General features: G+C 40.3%; 1 protein-coding gene across 1 annotated transcript in view; it reads right to left on the bottom strand.

Moving 5' to 3' along the window:
- doc2b (double C2-like domains, beta) overlaps nucleotides 1–17,385 on the bottom strand; it is a 119,244-nt gene that overhangs the window by 25,603 nt on the left and 76,256 nt on the right. The window contains exon 3 of the mRNA XM_041952881.1: nucleotides 10,028–10,102. Within this exon, the coding sequence (XP_041808815.1) occupies nucleotides 10,028–10,102 (75 nt within the window). The remainder of the gene's footprint in view (nucleotides 1–10,027; nucleotides 10,103–17,385) is intronic.

Genomic DNA, 17,385 nt, shown 5'->3' with positions numbered 1-17,385 from the left:
GTTCACAGTATTATATTAAAAAGAGCAGAGAACAGCAACGTGTAGCATAAACATGCTGTTGGTTGTGCAGTTCCTCCACAAGAAGCCAATATGTGATATTGTGCCTGTCCATTCAGCAACTTCATCACTGTCTAAAGCAGCGTTCCCATCTGCTATGAAGGTTGAGGTGATCTAACTGTCGGGGGGACGCTTTATTTGAACGCCCCGCTGGGCGGTTACTAAGTGTATTGTTGGCAGGATGGCAAAAAGCAGATGAAGTGATCAGGTGAATTACAATGTTGTCAAGTTACTTGTGGGCAGAAATGTCAATACATCACAATGAGGCGGGCTGACCTGAAGTTGTGACTCGACAAGTGTTTAATTAAAGGGTTTCAAAGCCTTCCATGGCTCAGATCTTTGAAATGACATGAATAAGGAGGCTGGATTCAACTGGGGTGATGAAAGCAGAGAATTAAACAGATAAAGAGTGAACCCGCAGTCGAGCTGGAGTTTTCCCATCCGCACGTGATCAGCATGCATTGACAGGGAAATAATTCACCTGCACCACCTGCTCACAGTTGGAGGGCAGTGCTACAAATGAGCAACCGGTGTCACAAGTCATCTCAGCCGCCGAGGCTAAAGAGCCTCACTAGCAGGCCAATTATTGCAGCGTTTATGCATGAAACTCTGGATCGATAGAATTATTGCCCCCATACTCAAAGGAGTTGGGGTGAGAGTCAGCAGGTCTGAAACACAGACTGTCATTGGACAGCAGGTTCAGACTGGTCAGTAACACAACTTCAATCACAACGGGTCCTTCTTAAAAAGCTGGACCTTAACCAGCCGAATGCTGCTGCTTTAAAACTGTGTTTAAGACCTGGACCTCGCTCATTTTATCTGTTCATGTAAAAACAAGTCACGTAAAAAAATGTCAGATTTGTTTGAGGCTTCATTTCTGAGCACATTTGATTCCTTTAATTGTTAACACTATTTAATACAGAGAATAAGTTCATTTTAGACATTTAAATTGGAAAATTTAATTAGAAAACAACATTATTGTGGTTGAAATTCATTGTTTGTTCATTCTCAATACTTAGTCAAGTTGGTCTGACAATCAGTCCACAACTTTGGTCCAGACTGAAATACCTCAACAAAGAGGATGGACTGATTAAACTTTGTGCAGACCTTCATGGAGCCCCGGTGATAAATCCTACCCCGGCTTCTCCTGTGGCACCACCATGAGGTTGACATTTGTGGTTATTAGTGAAATATTTCAGCAACTATAAGATAGATCACCATGAAATTTGGTCCATATCCTGCTTCCCAGAAAATGAATCCTGAGGGTTTTAGTAACTTTGGTGGTGTCTGATACTTTGACACATGACTGCAAATCTAATGATAGCTTCAGATGTGCTAAGTGCTAATTAGCAAATGCACGCATGCTAACATGGTAAACTAAGAAAACATGGGAAACACCATCTTAGCATCAGCATGTTAGCATTGCCACTCTGAGCATGTTATGGAGATGCTAGCATTTAGTGCAGCCTCACAGAGCTCCTAGCATGACTACAGACAACACATCTTGTTTAGAAATGTTTTTATCATCATCGTTGCTCTTCAGACTTTGCAGAGTTTACTCTGAATCTTCTGACTTTACTGCTTACAGGTTTCCCCCTCACACAGACAAGTAGGCTACGTCTCGTTTACACCACTGGATCAAGATGATGTTTAATGTTTCTTCATCAAGATATTCACGTCATTTATACAGTATGAATCTTCTCTTGTGGCTGAGATCATTAAAAACATTCCTGTTTGAAAAGAGCAGATATTTTTATTTTAGAGTTTTATTTGTTCAGCAACTGTTTTAAACTTGCAAAAAAAAGGAGCCTCTGAGCATGCAAGTGCATGTGTTTGTGCAGTCAAGTTTAGCACTGATTCTGAGTTTTATTCCTCCTCAAACCTCAAACATTGCCTCTACTGTGGTTTACCACATAATACAAAATACAATAAGCAATAAACAATGTTGGAGTTTTGTTCTTGATGAATCAATTTGTTTCTCCAAGCAAATTGATTTCTTAGACTACTGTTAGTTCTTGAAACATGATTTTATCGGCCCCTGAATACTTGTATTTTCTGTTTATCAGCATCAAGTCACACAATTGAGCTGCGACTGTTTTAGCAATGCAGTATTATCACAAGTATGAAAGCATAAAGATATTTGCTGTTGCGACTGTATGCCAAATTTGTCAACTGCACCAGTTAATCACCTGGTGCTCCTGTGAAAACATCATCATTTTACAATATTTAATCCCCGTCAGTAATCAGCGGTCTAATCTGGAATAATTACAGGCATTTCGTTGTGTTTGATTGTGGTCTCAAAGGAGATGAAACTGTGATCCGCCTTCGCAGCAGAGCGTGAAACTTCACTTCTGATTAGAGTGCAAGCAGAACTTATGACCTCTTTAGTGGGTCTTAATGAGGCTCTTAGACCGAGCCTAATGATTATTTTGAGAGCAAGCTGAGAGAATATCATAGCGGGGAGAAGGTGACGGCATCTTGTTTTGCTGGCAGGAATATGTAAAGGCCTCCATCAGACCTGCAACTGAGGCAGGAGACAAATCCCTGGAAACCATATGCCCTCATGGAGAGTTTTATTTCACTCAGCAGTCAGATAATCCATGACATTTTCTCATAAATACAAGCCTGTTCTCCCCTCTAAAGCAAGGCGAAGGTTGGCATTAGCAGTGATAGTCACCATAGCAGCACACATAAAGAATGGAAACTCCTCACGTAAACTCGAACCAGTCGCAGGAAAAAGAAGTGACACTGCATAATGGTCACACTATGTGAGCGACAGCTGATCTCAAGTTTCATGCAAAGCCGTGTGTGCCGCACATAATCAGATGTCTACCAGTCAGTGTGATCTCCGGCCCCGCTTTCCTCTGCTGAGCGCCATCTATCCCGGGGTCATATTTAGTCACTTTTGTTTGCACACAAGCTTTTGGAGTAGTCAGCTGTCAACCGGTGCGAGAGAGGCTGAACGCTGTCTTCATGTGCAAGAATATGTGCTCACAGAGAAAACCTCTCCAGGGGAGATTTCCAGCAGGTGAAGATGTGAGCTCCCTGCTGTGGTTTCCAGCTGTTCACTGTGCTGAAGTCTTCTCCTCAATCAGCTGCATTACTTTGTCCTGTGAATCCAGCCTGCCCATCAGAGATAGTCCATCAAAGCTATTAGGTTTGATCAAGAAATACAGGTCTGTACTTCTGAAATTACCAAAACTGCACAGAATTCCCAGCTTTCCTACAAAAGCCACCCATGTGTTGTCCAAAGCAGCTGTTCTGTAAAAACTTTGGATATGTCCTCATTTTGAGCTCTTCCCTTTCAGTCAAATCATAGTTTCTCGCCATGGCTGCCAAACTTGGTGAATCATTCACATCCACACTCTCATCAAGTTCGATGCTAACTACCGTGGCTTCTTTCAAACCAGCTGTCAGCTGCGCTCTAACATTTTCTGCCATTTCTTTGATGCGTCGTTCAGCACTTCCGACTGACACGGGAATGGCTTTTATTCTCAATTTTATTGTCTCTTTGTTTGGTAAGCCATCAAACATCAACACCTCATGAGTTACTGGGAGGAAGACAGTTCCAAAAAAGAGGTGTTTTATAAGAGAAAGCCCAACCACCTACTGATGTTTGTTTATTGTTGGAATAGTCGGGAGACTGGCGTTTTGAGATTGTAGAACCCCAACAGGTACCTGTGGAGTGACTACAGGTGATAAGTAGGATGGTGCCCTGGTACACAGGAAGCCAATGTAATGAAATAAGGGGTAATATGGTCAAATTTTCTATCTTTGGTTGATATTCTAGCAGCACTATTTTGTACAAGTTGTAGTTTGCTAATAGCTTTTTAGTTAAGCCAGAGAAAAGTGCATTACAGGAGTCAAGCCTAGATGGGACATATGCATCAACAAGTATTTCAGCATCAGCCGTGGAAAGAATATGACAAATCTTGGCAATGCTTTGTAAGTGGAAATATGCAAACTTCTAATGCTATTGGTATGTTGATTGAGAGATTAGGATGAAATAGGTTACTGGGATTTTGAATACAAGGGCTTCTGAATTTGTGGAACCAGCGATGTTCAGAGTAAGATCAAAGAATTCATCTCTAATCTGCTTTGGATGAAGTTAGATGACGTTGATTGCCGATTTCGGGTTTAAATTTGTAAGTATTGATTAATGAATTAATGGGCAACATGTAAATAGAGAAAAGAATAGGATCGAGCACGGATCCCTGTGACACACCATACGTGACCTTCTGGTGGCCTGATGAAATGATTGGTCTGTAGTTGTCGAGTTTTATTTTGTTTCTGTCGAGCTTGAATCAAGTGTGTTTTACAGTGATAAAATTACAGTTTTTACTGTTTCTGTTAATGATGCCTTGTGGCTTTGGCGAGAGCGATGCAGCGGCTGTTTTTGTTTAAAAGGACCTAATGCTTTAACAAAAAGGTCTTTCTCTGTAGGGATCCTTGCCATAATGTTGTCAGATGCTTAGAATGACAATCTGAAAGTATTAGTGACAAAAACACTTTCAGTGGACGCACTTTGACGAACACCCAACGGGATCATCCGCAGTGCTTTCACTCAATACTGGACCAGTTTCAAAAACTGTTATCCCCATTAGTCACTTAGAGAAAAAAACATGTATAAATAGGGTCCATAAAAACACAAATAATATTTGACCAACCTTACAACCAATTTTTTGGGACACGAGGACGGGCTTGAATATGCTTTTTGACTGTAGCTTAAGTTATAACTTAAAAACAACCACAGTTTCTGGGATTCCCAGGATAGTGTGCTTCTGTTCCTGTGTCAAATTTTCTGGAAAACTTTTAGAAATATATATACACACTAATCCTTTAAGCTAATTAACATACAGCATGCTGTTCAACTCATCACACAAACGAAACAAACAAAACAAAAAATCTCCCTCAATGACCACATGTCAGCAGCAACAAAGCTACACCTCTGCTTTAACATGACCAGCTAAGATTATCAGCTAACAACATGCTAGCTAACAACATGTTAAGCTAACTAACATGTTACCGACAGCATGCTGCTCAACCCACCAAACAAACTAAAGAACTATCAACTAACAACATGCTGCAAACGACATTGATTAAGTACAGAGCTGGGTCAGGACATAGTTAGCCTACTGTAGCTTAGCATTAAAGAGAGGAAGATAGGAAAAACTGCTAGCCTGCCCACGTGACCTCGACTAATACTTCTAAAGCAGAGGGTTGCATCTGATTTTTAGTCAAGGTTCAGAATAACATCACCAACAGTTTATTGATCAGTTTATTGTAGCCTTTTCATCACACAAGGTATGGAAGGGGTCGTCAACTATATTTGTCCAAGAGGCAGAATTTTTCAAAGTAGACGCTGTGGGGGCCAGACGTTAAAAAAAAATTATATTCAAATTAATCTCACAAAGTTAATGCTGCTTCTATGATTCTATATCAGTTCAAATAGACTGAAAAACATGGAAAATATAATGACATCAAAAACAGTCTCAGACTTCCACCACGGAGGCAGTCAATTAACATTATAGAAAAAACAATACAAACCCCACGTCTGATGAGTCCTGATCTCAACAAAGAACTCCTCTTCAGGATCCCACTCACTTTGAGACTCAATACAAGAGTTGGCCAACAAAAAATAGACCCAGTGACGCCTCCTGTGTTGAACAGACAAGCTTGGTTTCTGTGGAGCAGGTGAACAAGCTAATCATTTATCACTCTCAGGACAAACTGGACCTCTTCCCCTGTTGAGTATCCTTACATGTGCACATTTTCTGGGTTCATTGATACTCTGCAGGCTGGTTGGGAAGCTTTGGCAAGCTGGATGTGACTTGCTGTTTGGTCCATATGTGGACCGAGGTCCGGACTTTGAGAAGCCCTGATCCAAAGCTTACTGACAAACACCTTGGATTTATTTTATGAACTTCTTAAGTGAACAGAAATTTGAAAGGAACAATTTGTCGTTTTCAAAGGAGTTGCATGCTGGAGCTATTTCTTGATGAACCGTCATGGTGCTTGTGAAGAAGCAGCTCTAGTTACGCCTCCCCTAAAACCACACATTGTTGGTTTTACATTTCAGTTTGAGCACAAAATATAGAACATGTTAGCCAGCTTCAGAGGGGCTGGCAGGTGTTTTTCCCACATTGGACAGATGTTTGTTTTATCACATAATAATGAAATCTGATTCTGATTTAATAAACCATGAATGAATCATAACTAGTTAAAACTGGGTTAATCCTGTCAAAAGCCTCACTTAACACTGTGAAGGCAACAGCAATTATCTTGTGAGGAATTAAATGAAATTTCCATTTAGAACAAATGTAGTGATGATTCACTACTGACGTAATCATGTGTCATTTAATTTCAAAGGTTCAGAGTATTTTTAGCCTCAAACCACAGCGAGGGAGTAGGTGTACATGGTATTTTCAATAAATTCTGTTGCCTTTGAAGCAAAACTTTATCCTCATGTTTATTTCTACAGAATAAGGAGCACACAAACACTTTCTAATGACAGATAGTGACCACCACGACTTTTACAGTGTGTTTTTTGCTGTGTGAACATTAGTCCGTGGGTGTTCTTTCTGTAAAAACACACTGATTTTGCTGCAAGAACCAAATCATTTGAATCATCCCCAGGCTGCGGCGAATATACACAGCAATCTGGTCACTAGTTGTTGCAAAGACTTGCCCTGGACCAAATCTGCTGGATGGATATTAATCACAGATAATATCTACAGTTGGCGGATTTCTCTTGTAACTCGAGTGATTAAAGGAGGGGGGAGCTGTCTAATTCAGACCACCAGCAGGCAGACTGTTGATCTGTTTCATGGGCCTATTCCATGTGTTCTGTGACTATTATTACGCTATTGTTTCATTACAGTTGTCAGGTCCCCGGCGCTCTCACTTTCTGAATGGCTAATCACACATTCTCATGCTAATAATCACAACTCTATCTGTGCAGTTCCACTAATTAGTCCATTTTTCAATTTCAAGACAACAAACTGTCACGCACCACCGCTGTCTGCACGCATGACGCAGTGCAGTAATTTACACTGTTTCTACATGCACGGCACAATTAAAGTCACAAGACTTTGTCTAGCTGAGCATACAGTGGATGAAGTTTCATTGCTAACAATAAATGGTGGCATATGCATGGCAGACATGATGCCGGGTTCCATCTGTCTGCAGAGATCTAACAGTCTTAGTTTATTTTGGGTCTGCAGCTCAGAGTTTAGAGATCCAGAAGAGCCTCAGCATTCACTGGTATGTAGGAATGAAATAATGTATCTGACACTTAAACAGTGGAGGAATGCAACTAAATATGTTTATTCAAGTACTGCACTTGGCATCACTCTTTAAGGCACTGGGTAACCCTTTAGTGTAGTTTCTCATTTTGCACTTTTCCACTGTCAAGTCAGCAATAATAAATATGCGACGTCTGGTCAGACTTTAAAAATAAAGCTTGCTGAGAACGTTGATAAACACGTGTTGTGAAAGGCTAACACTTTCATTTGGATTAGCCACCAAAGCTAATTGGTTAGTTTTAGAAAAGATCATGCATGAATTGCTTGAAATAAGTAAGAACTACATTACTTATGTACATTAAATTACATACGTTGGTTTCACACACGACATGAATCAACGTCTCCTGGATGAAAGCCCGGTGCTTGGCCCATCCAAACACCACACCGTCTCCATGGAGCGCACTTTTCTCTCTCTTGAGAACGGCCTGCATATCAGACTACAATGCATGTTGATAAGTGACACTAAAGGGGCAGGGGAGGGTGAGCCGAGGGGTATTCAGTTGGTTGCAATCTGCAAACTAGACTAAATCCTACACACTGGACTTTGAAGTAAAGGATCTGAGCACTTCTTCCACCACTGCATTTATAATACAGAGAGATGTGAGTTTGAGAATGAATTCAACAGGTTTGCAATAATAACAGCAGCTCTGCAGACTCTCTCAGCCATATCATGAGATCTACTGCACGCTGCAGTGACAGAAAACATTTTCCTTTGACAGCCTCCTCTATAAGCATCACTCACAACATTTCTAAATGACTGTTGGCATGAAGTTTTTTCCTCCATCATGTATACAAGGGTCTCTAAAAACATTTTAGGCTGGTACACTATTCTACTTTTAGCCAATGGTAATTGTAGGTAAAGTTTCATATCTTAGAGAACAGTCATTTTAACTGGCAATCAGCACAGATAATCAATTACAAAGCTTACAAATACTTTATTATTTTCCAGGACGTTGCTTCCCACAGACTCAGCAGCTGAGCCTAAACACAGCTGAAGCTGACCAAATGCAGCTAGACTAATTAAAAGTGAGGACAATGTGAGTTTAAATGGACATCATACTGAGGGGAAACCCTTCGAATACAGGAAAACTTCCCTTACGGGCTAGTGGAGGCTGCTTTTTGTCTCCATTGTTTGTGTGAAGTGTTTTTTTTTTTTTATTAAATCTTTATTTTGTTGAATTTTATTGATTTTTTTTGTTTTTAGCCAATGCTAAAAGGTTTAGATCACTGTTCAACATGAACACTGGCTTTGTTACTGCAGACAACTTAATAAGTTTAATTGTTCTTTGCATTTTATAGTGCAGCAGACACACACGCTGTTTGTCTTACATGATGTTAATACGCTATTTTCTCAGATATCAATGCCGTCAAAGTTTAAAGAATGACCCACAGAGGCTCAGCACACCATTACATCGTCTCTCTTTTAGATATCTGTCAGATGTAACAACACACATAACTGTGGTCTAAGGTCAAAGCTGGAGTTCAGTGGCATTGACAGGTACTTAACAATTACAAAGTTCAGATCAAATGAATTAATGAGATGAGTTTGAAAAGATATCAGCAGACAGGGAGATGTGAGTCAGGTAGAAGGATAATCGCGGCTTTAGCTTTCAATAAGCTGCTTTTGTGGAATTGACTCATTCACAGGATCTATATTAGATTTGAGGACTTTAATGAAAGGATTAAATCAACTTCATGGCCTCCCTGTCACACACAGACAAACCAAAGAATTCACTGTCTTATATAAAACAACCAGTGAGTCATCTGGTGTGTTGAAATTTAAGATGCATTTCCATCTTTGATTCATATGTGTGCATTTTGTGATCATATCGGAGGAAAAGCGGCAACTGGGATCGAACATGTGGAGACCCAGGAGAGCTTTAATGGCTCTTACGCAACAGATCATAAGTTACGTCTCTTCAAGTGCATCCACTTGCGACACTGAGCAGACCAAAGCCTGGCTCACAGCATGATGATAAGAGGCACGGCCTTCACAAGAGAAGCACATCATTAGTAAGTGGGTACATGAGGTCATTCAGTTAATGCTGTTTACATTGATGAAGCTTTGCACTGACATACCCTCAGTGTGGTGCTCCCCGAATCATGAAATATGTTATTAGCATTAGTCTCATGTGGGTCTGTTTTCAAGCGCCGAGAAAACCACAAGAAACCACAAAATATATGCACTCCTCCAAACTTGACTTATCGAAGCTCATTTCAACAACGTCAAAGAAATTAATCCACGCACGGACATCCCTCACCATTCAATGACAGACACCAAGCAACGTTTAATAGTGTCTATGCCCATGATTAACACTTCACAACTTCCTGTTCTTGTTACTACTTGATAACATTTTGGGAAGATATTTATTTATTTTTTTGAATATTAATGAGCTTTAGAATTGCTGGTAGGTGTAGCCTATTATTTCACTTTGAACAGAGCCTGGTCAGCTGTTTCCAGGTGCTTCCAGTCTTTATGCTAAGCTAGGCTACACATGAAAATGCAAAACCTTATCTACAGTAAATCTAAGGAACAGGTCGGCACAGTACCAACTCCACTTTAATTGGGAAGAGAAGTGCAAAAACCATCAGGGCAGTGAAAGAGATGCAGTCATGGAAAGTAAAAAAAAAATCCAGCACAGATTTATAATTAACATGACACTCACCTTGCTGGCTCCTGGCAGTAGGTGCAATTTGACATAAGGGTCAGAAAGCCCATTGTAGTCCATCGGCTTGAGCCCCTGTGAATTAAACCCAGACAAGTCATCATGAGTATGAGGATGAAAAAAAAAATCTTAAAGACATACGTAGCAGAGTTTAAAAATAGTCTAAACTCATTTGCAGCCCCTAGAAGCAGCAATGTTAATTGCGCCCCATAATGTGAGGAGATCACACAAACATTCAGAGTCATCATCTGGAACCAAAAATATCCAGAACAGATTTAATATAAAATCTGCTCAAATCAGTTTCAATATCTTATAATATAGACCTCATTTTCTGAGGGTGACACAACAGGAAAGCTCATGCAGTGTTCAAGATACAAAGTGAGCATCCTCTGGAGAACATAATGAGCTTCCAGCAGAATCTGCTGACTGGATTTTATACGGGAAGCTTGGCTTGACGCTTGAGATGCAACAGAAAAGGTGAGGGGGACATCAAACTTCATCACCATTAAATTCATCATCTGGTGACCATAAAAATTTTGACCTGACAGCTGAAATCATCTTCAGGGAGAACTTGAATATTCACTGTAAATGTCAACAGTTCTGGAGATATTCTGCTCTATGGTCGGACTGATAACCCAGACGACATTAATATTCTTAAGCAAACATTATGCAAAGAATAACAACAGACAATATCAGCATGAGTATTAAACTGAGCAGCCTGTTGTTGCCTGTTGTCCTTAACGCCGTCATTCTTTGAGCTGTAGATGTAGTTTACATGCAACTTCTTCTATGAATCAATACATCAAGTCTTTGTCGCCGAGGTGTATGAGATGTTCAGTACAGTGCCACCTCAGCTGGAAAGACCCTCCACACCACCCTGAGAAATGATGAAGTGAGTAGTGGAATTGGCTGAAAAAAGAGGATTTACAATCCTAAGAAAAGCGAATCAATGAGACTTAAAGGTGGAACAGGATGTAAAGGTCACTCATGTGAAGTGAAAGGTCTTAAAGGGTTTCCAGCGTGAATAAACAGAAGAACTGAAACATGCTGCAGCTGGGAAACCTCAATCACAAATATCCTCCCATAATGCAGAGGGAGCACTCATGTTGTTTCCTCTTCTTTGACTTCATGTGATGTTGAGATTAATCAGGCTGCCAGTTCCTTTTGAGGTAAAGATTTTAATTAAAACCTAAATTAAGATCCACAAATGAGTATGTTTTATACACATTTTAGCGTTGTGAAAATTAGTTTTTGATATTTTACCTGTATGTTCACTGATTTCTCAGAAGGCCCAGAGGTTTGATCCTTCAAAACCTCTTTAAAAACATGAAAATATTGAATGCTTATTAACCATAAATTAAATCACAGTTACTAACCAATATAAATTAGTGTTTGGCTTAGAGTAAGATGAGATGGTGCATAAATTCTTAACAAGCTAAATTCTATGCAAATTTGTTTAAAAAAACAACAGCAACAAGTAATCACAATATGTCTAGAATGATTAAATCAAAGGGAGGCTGTGGTTTGGTGTTCATAGGGACACCCAGTCATTTCCTTCCATTAAGGCACGAAAGTCACAAAATTGAAGGAGGAGAGGCCAAGATATTCAGATTTTTGGTCCCTAGTATGAGCCAAGCTCTAAAAAATACTGGGTACTACATTTCCCATTATTCAACTAAGAGGATATTGTGTTAGACCCTGTATATGGTTCACCTCATACACACTCAAGTCAGAAGCCCTATTCACGCATTCATTCATCATTTAATGCAACAACAAAAAGCTCAACAGGACAACAGACAACAGACCAATAACGAAACCATCATCAGAACGTATTAAGATATGCAAAGTAGTGTAAATATGTATAAGATATAAAGTATATACCAGATATACCTTCAAGTGCAAGAGGTTTGCAATTCAGAAGCAATAAAAACGCACAACAAAATATCAAAAATATGCAAAATACAAAATAGAAAAGCAACCATAAAGAAATAAAAAGCACCTTATGGTGTGAGAGGTTTACATTCAGGAGCTGAATAGCCTCAGGGAATGTATTCTACTTCTTTCAAAGCAATCCAAGATTGAGTTGTCTGAACCTCCCCCCCGATGACGGACGGGAGCTGCTGGCTGAGACTCGTCTCTGACAACATGCAGAGCCCAACTTTAAAAATTTAACAGAGATGAGAGAGCGTGGCCGCTGATGTCTGAACCGTTTTCACTAATTGCGTTTGCGTCTGCAGTCGTCAGACCGAGATAAAGGAAGCTGGCACAAATTCAGCAACAGAGGTGTAAAAACTGGACTTTAAGTGCCAAATTTCAATCTATTCGATGAACTTTTATATGGTGTTATAAGTTGTGACCTTACATGTTAATGATATTTATTTAAAGTAAATGTACAAAAATCTGTATGCTTTTGTTTAATTTTAAACATACTACATGTCTGTCTCCTATATTTGCATATATAATATCTTAATATATTGATTGGGTTTGGCATGGAGATATTGTACATAATGTATACTGTATGTCTACAATAGAGGCATATATTTTATATGTACATATGCATTAACAGCTTACAGAGGAGATTTTTATGGTCTATGACACATAAAAATAGCACATATTGAGGGATTGGGGATTTATTTTAATTCCATACACTCTTCATTGGTGCAGTTGGTGAGAGGCAGGGGTAGATGATGTTAGTGCGGCAATTGGCAGTTACATGTGGCATCTAGGCCTGTGGTAGCATTGTAGCAGCTAACAATAGCTAAAGCGGTGGTAGTATGAAAGTATCTTAGCAGTTAGCATTGGCATCTAGCAGTTAACATTAACAGTGTAGGTGAATCTAGCTTTATTGTCTTCTTCAGTTCCTCTTAGAAGGTGGCGGTTAGCAGTTAGCATTATCATTAGCTAAATGGTAGGATTGGAACTGTATTGTCTTCTTCTGTTCTTTTTAGCAGTTAGCATTAGCATTAGCTAAATGGTAGCATCGGTACGGTATTGTCTTCTTCTGTTCTTAGCAGTTAGCGGTTAGCATTAGCATTAGCTAAATGGTAGCATCGGTACTGTATTGTCCTCTTCTGTTCTTCTTAGCAGTTAGCAGTTAGCATTAGCATTAGCTAAATGGTAGCATCGGTACTGGCCACTACCTGGAGCATCTCTGGGTCAGTTGAACGTGGCAGTGCTGTTTGGATTGTGTAGGAGCAGTGTGAACTGGCACTAGGGGGGGTGACTCTGGGACGCCGGAGTTCACCGCCTAGCCTCCTGGAGGTGTCGTGGGACTAAGTAGGCGAAACACCGTTGAAGGGAGGTATCCACCTGATGACCCCCAGACACGTGTTAGGAATCACTGCTCTTTGGCAGGTATAGAGGCAGATTAGAGCTCCAAGGTTCTTCACTGAGAATGAATCCTCTTTTTGAGCACAAGTATCTTATGTTTAAATTAACCCATACACTCTTCAAACACTCTTCAACAAAAACTGTTGTTACACATGTAAAATAGTCATTAGTCGCAGTACAAATAGTTAAAACTGAGCTCCACCTCAACCAATTCCAGCAGGAAAATCCTGCTTTTATATTAAAGCATTAGTAATGATAATCCAATAATGTAATATATAATAGTATGACACAATCACAGGAACATTGAACACTCTGAATTCTTCCAGGGCACTTTCCTGATTATACTTTTAGATAAGTAACATTGTAAATGCAGGACTTTTATTTGTAACAGTATTTTCACAGTGTGGTATCATACCTCTGCTTCTTTTACAGATCTAAATACTTCCTCCACCACTGTCTAATAATAATAATGTGAAGCAGACTGCAGTGCTATTCTCTCTTCTACCAGGCGGAACACATTCAAGATTTGAGAGAGATCACTGCCACGACGCTGCCGCACTCAGAAACAGGGTCTAATATCAGCTTCAAATTAGATATCAGCAATTCTGTGGAAGTATTTCCTCAAACAATAAAATCCAGTGCTTGGAAATCTCCCTGCAGTATTTTAGTGATCCTACAGAGAGAGCGGCCCTGACTCCATGCAGGATTACTGTCAGGACTGCACTGTATGGCGTTCTGGAGTTTTGAGGCTTCCATCAGTGAGAAATTGTTATCTGTGCTTCTTCTATAATTGATTTCACCTTGCGTGACTGCAGAACACTGGTGCAAGTCCTGATTCTCAGGGGCAGCACAACCGATCTGCAACACGCAGTATATTAGGATTTGTGTAAAAATGTTCTCTTTTCGTTTCTCTTCTTCCTTCCAAGAGAGCAGGAGGCGCTTGTGGTAGAAATTTCATGTAGTCAATATTAGATATGTCATCATCAGGGTCGTTGACAAGGCAGTGTCAGGTAATGTTGCAATATTTACCGTGTCTGCTATCAGTCGCTCACACTGAATCCTAATTTGTCCACTGTGGTTTACAATGTTCTCGCTGGATAATGGAAGGGAAAATAAAGCAGCTCCGACTCCAAACAAGTGTGCAATGATTTGCAAATTTTGACCTGTATTCAGCTGAATACAGTACAAAGACGCAGATGTAGAGTTCAAACTGATGAACTTTTTTTGTAAACATGCATTCAATCTGGATTTGATGGCTGCGACACGTTTACCACTGTGTTACATCACCTCTTCCCTTCACAACTTCCTCTGGCAACCGAGGACACTATTTATTGAAGTTTGAAATTCTTTGCTGTTCTTATTCGATATACGACTTCAGTTGACGTATTTTGTGGTTCATAATGACACCTTCAGTGGGAGACAGGACTGGACTGCAGGCAGGCCAGCCTAGGACCTGCACTCCTCCTCCTGGAATAATCGAGGACGTCCCTAAAGAAGACGTCGTCTGGATGGCAGCATGTGTTGCTCCAAAACCTGAGTGTACCTTTCGGCATCAAAGGTGTAAGAACTGACCCCCTGTCGAAGGTTGTGCCAAACAAATAGGGATAGCATATCACCAGAGGAACCGCTAACTGCTGCTCTATACTACACTACAGGCCGTTAGCATGTTAGCTCAGTTAGCTGTGCAGCACCGCTGGGATCGTTGGTGTTTCCACCGCGGGCAACACGAGAGGCCTTCCAGCGAACATGGCTGGATCGGGATTGAACAAAGCCTGTTATCACCAGTGTGGAAAAGCAGCATCTTGAACCAGAATATCTAACCCAGAGAACCAGACCAGAGCTGGATTTATGTGAGTCTGTGATTTTGGCGAGTTTGTGCCAATTTCGCCCAGAGAAGCCAGCAGTGTTTCTGGATGTTGGTGACATTTCACTTTCACTTTGCATGGTCGAGTCTTAACTTGCCTTTGGACCAAAGAAGTTGATGAGGTAAAACATTTAATATTTTGTCTTTGTACTGTTTTCAATTGAGGAGATGTCAGAAAGAATTACCAGATGATCACATTCTGTTTTCGCATCACAATCTGGGTTGGAAGTAAAAATAAAGGTTATAAATGAAAGCAAATAATAGCTTGAAGTGTAACAGAGATAGATAAATATGTGGAATATCTTTTAAAATATGAGCACTCATTTGTTTCTGCAGGACACTCTGTCCAACAGAGAGGAACACACAGGAAAATAAGCCATCCTGAATAATAAACCGTATATATTAGTATGCAGGACAAAGAATAATAAGGTCTAGGAACCCTGTGGCTTTATAATCTCTCAATACTAAGATTTCATTTCTCATCTGCCAAATAATAAAGATCACATCACTGAAAACAGCCATCACACAAAAACCAAAGAAAATTCTGTATTATGAGCGTGGTGCCATTATTTTAATTGCTCCCTGTCTTTATGGTTCTTTCTTTAATGGACCAAAAAGGGAAAAAACAAAACAAATATGACGTCTATTCACCCACAATTATCAGGCTTAATAGAGGAGCTCGGCTCAAAGCCCAGCACTCAGCAGGAATTACTGGCAGCAAAATGACACACTCAACTGTGTCTCTAATAAGGCAACACTACTGCTTTAGATCCTGTCTGCACAAAATACAACCGCAGTTTCTCTCACAAACATGTCCACATTTTGATCGTACCTAAACAACGTTGGAAGGAGTTTGTTCCCCGACATCACATGAAAAGACTCTGAAGGTCCAGACAGAAGAAAGCACATTATAAAAACAGACAATTAAATCAGTTTAGGAGGAAACTCGATGAGAGGTGCTTTCTCTGGGTCTCTCTGATTTCATTTAAGTTTGTCACAGAGACAGTCATGACTACAAACAGTCAGGAATCATTTCAACAGCAGTGACATTGTTCTTTGATAAGGCAGCTCTTGTCCTTTCAGGACTTCCAGGTAAAACAAAGATTACACTAAAAAACGACGATGTAATGAAAAACTCGCTCACATGACAATGTGCTGCAACAATTTGGTCATAGCTGTTTTAAAGCTGCTATGAGGAGTCTAAGATTTGACATTTTTAAAGCAGATTTGAAGAGAAACATGATGGTCTGTTGGCTATTTGTATGATGCTGAAGAGATTCATACAATATGTACTGTCCATCAACTGAAGCGTGTAACAGAGCTGGTGGTCCATTAGCAATAATAAACATCCAACATCCGCTCACACTTACTCAAAACCTGCTGAGAAACATTTTAGGTCAAAGTCAAAGGTTGCTTAGATTTAGGTTGTGTTGATGAAACGATCGTGGCTGCTGTTCAAATATGTACATTAGTTACGTAGCTTAAGTATGTACGTGATGTTATGACCATGGCTTAAGTTAACATACGTATGTACATTTTGCAAAGTCAGTGCTGACTTTTGGTTTCACACTGGACCCAAACCCAGTCTCCTGGGTGAAAGTCCTGTGTTTGACCCATCCATCCACCCCGACCTCCTCCATTCATGGACGCTGTTGCTCTTTATACTACGTCGCTGGTACTGCACCTTCAAACATGCGTGTGCTTTTCACGCCCAGTTGAGGCAAAACAAGACACGTCCGGCGGATCAGCGGGTCTGCTCCACCCTTTGCTGTGATACTGGGCTGAATGTTTTTATATGTCTCAGGTGCAGCAGCTACACGTGATGGAGCACGAGATGCATTTCTGGTGAAACATCAAATTGTTTAATTATGTGACAGATGTGAGTATAACTACTCCACCCAGTGTTAACCATTCAACCATTATAGGAACACGGACGCAAACTGATTTTCTAACTTGTAGGACAGCATTTTTTCCTCTGGAAAGGCCCAGAGGTCATATTTTCTTGCACATTGGGCTACCACAGAAGGCACTGTATCATGTTTTAGCTAACACTGGGGCATCCTGGAGGGCGCTTTGCAGTGTTTCTTTCAAACACAGTGTCTCGGTGCCGGCCCTGAGGCCAACAGTGTCTTTGGACGACATATTAATACAGTAACAGGTGTGA

Source organism: Chelmon rostratus, chromosome 14 (genome assembly GCF_017976325.1).
Source record: "Chelmon rostratus isolate fCheRos1 chromosome 14, fCheRos1.pri, whole genome shotgun sequence".
NCBI lineage: Eukaryota > Metazoa > Chordata > Actinopteri > Chaetodontiformes > Chaetodontidae > Chelmon > Chelmon rostratus.
The sequence above is the reverse complement of the archived record's forward strand: the minus strand, read 5'-3'. Positions and strand labels throughout refer to the sequence as shown.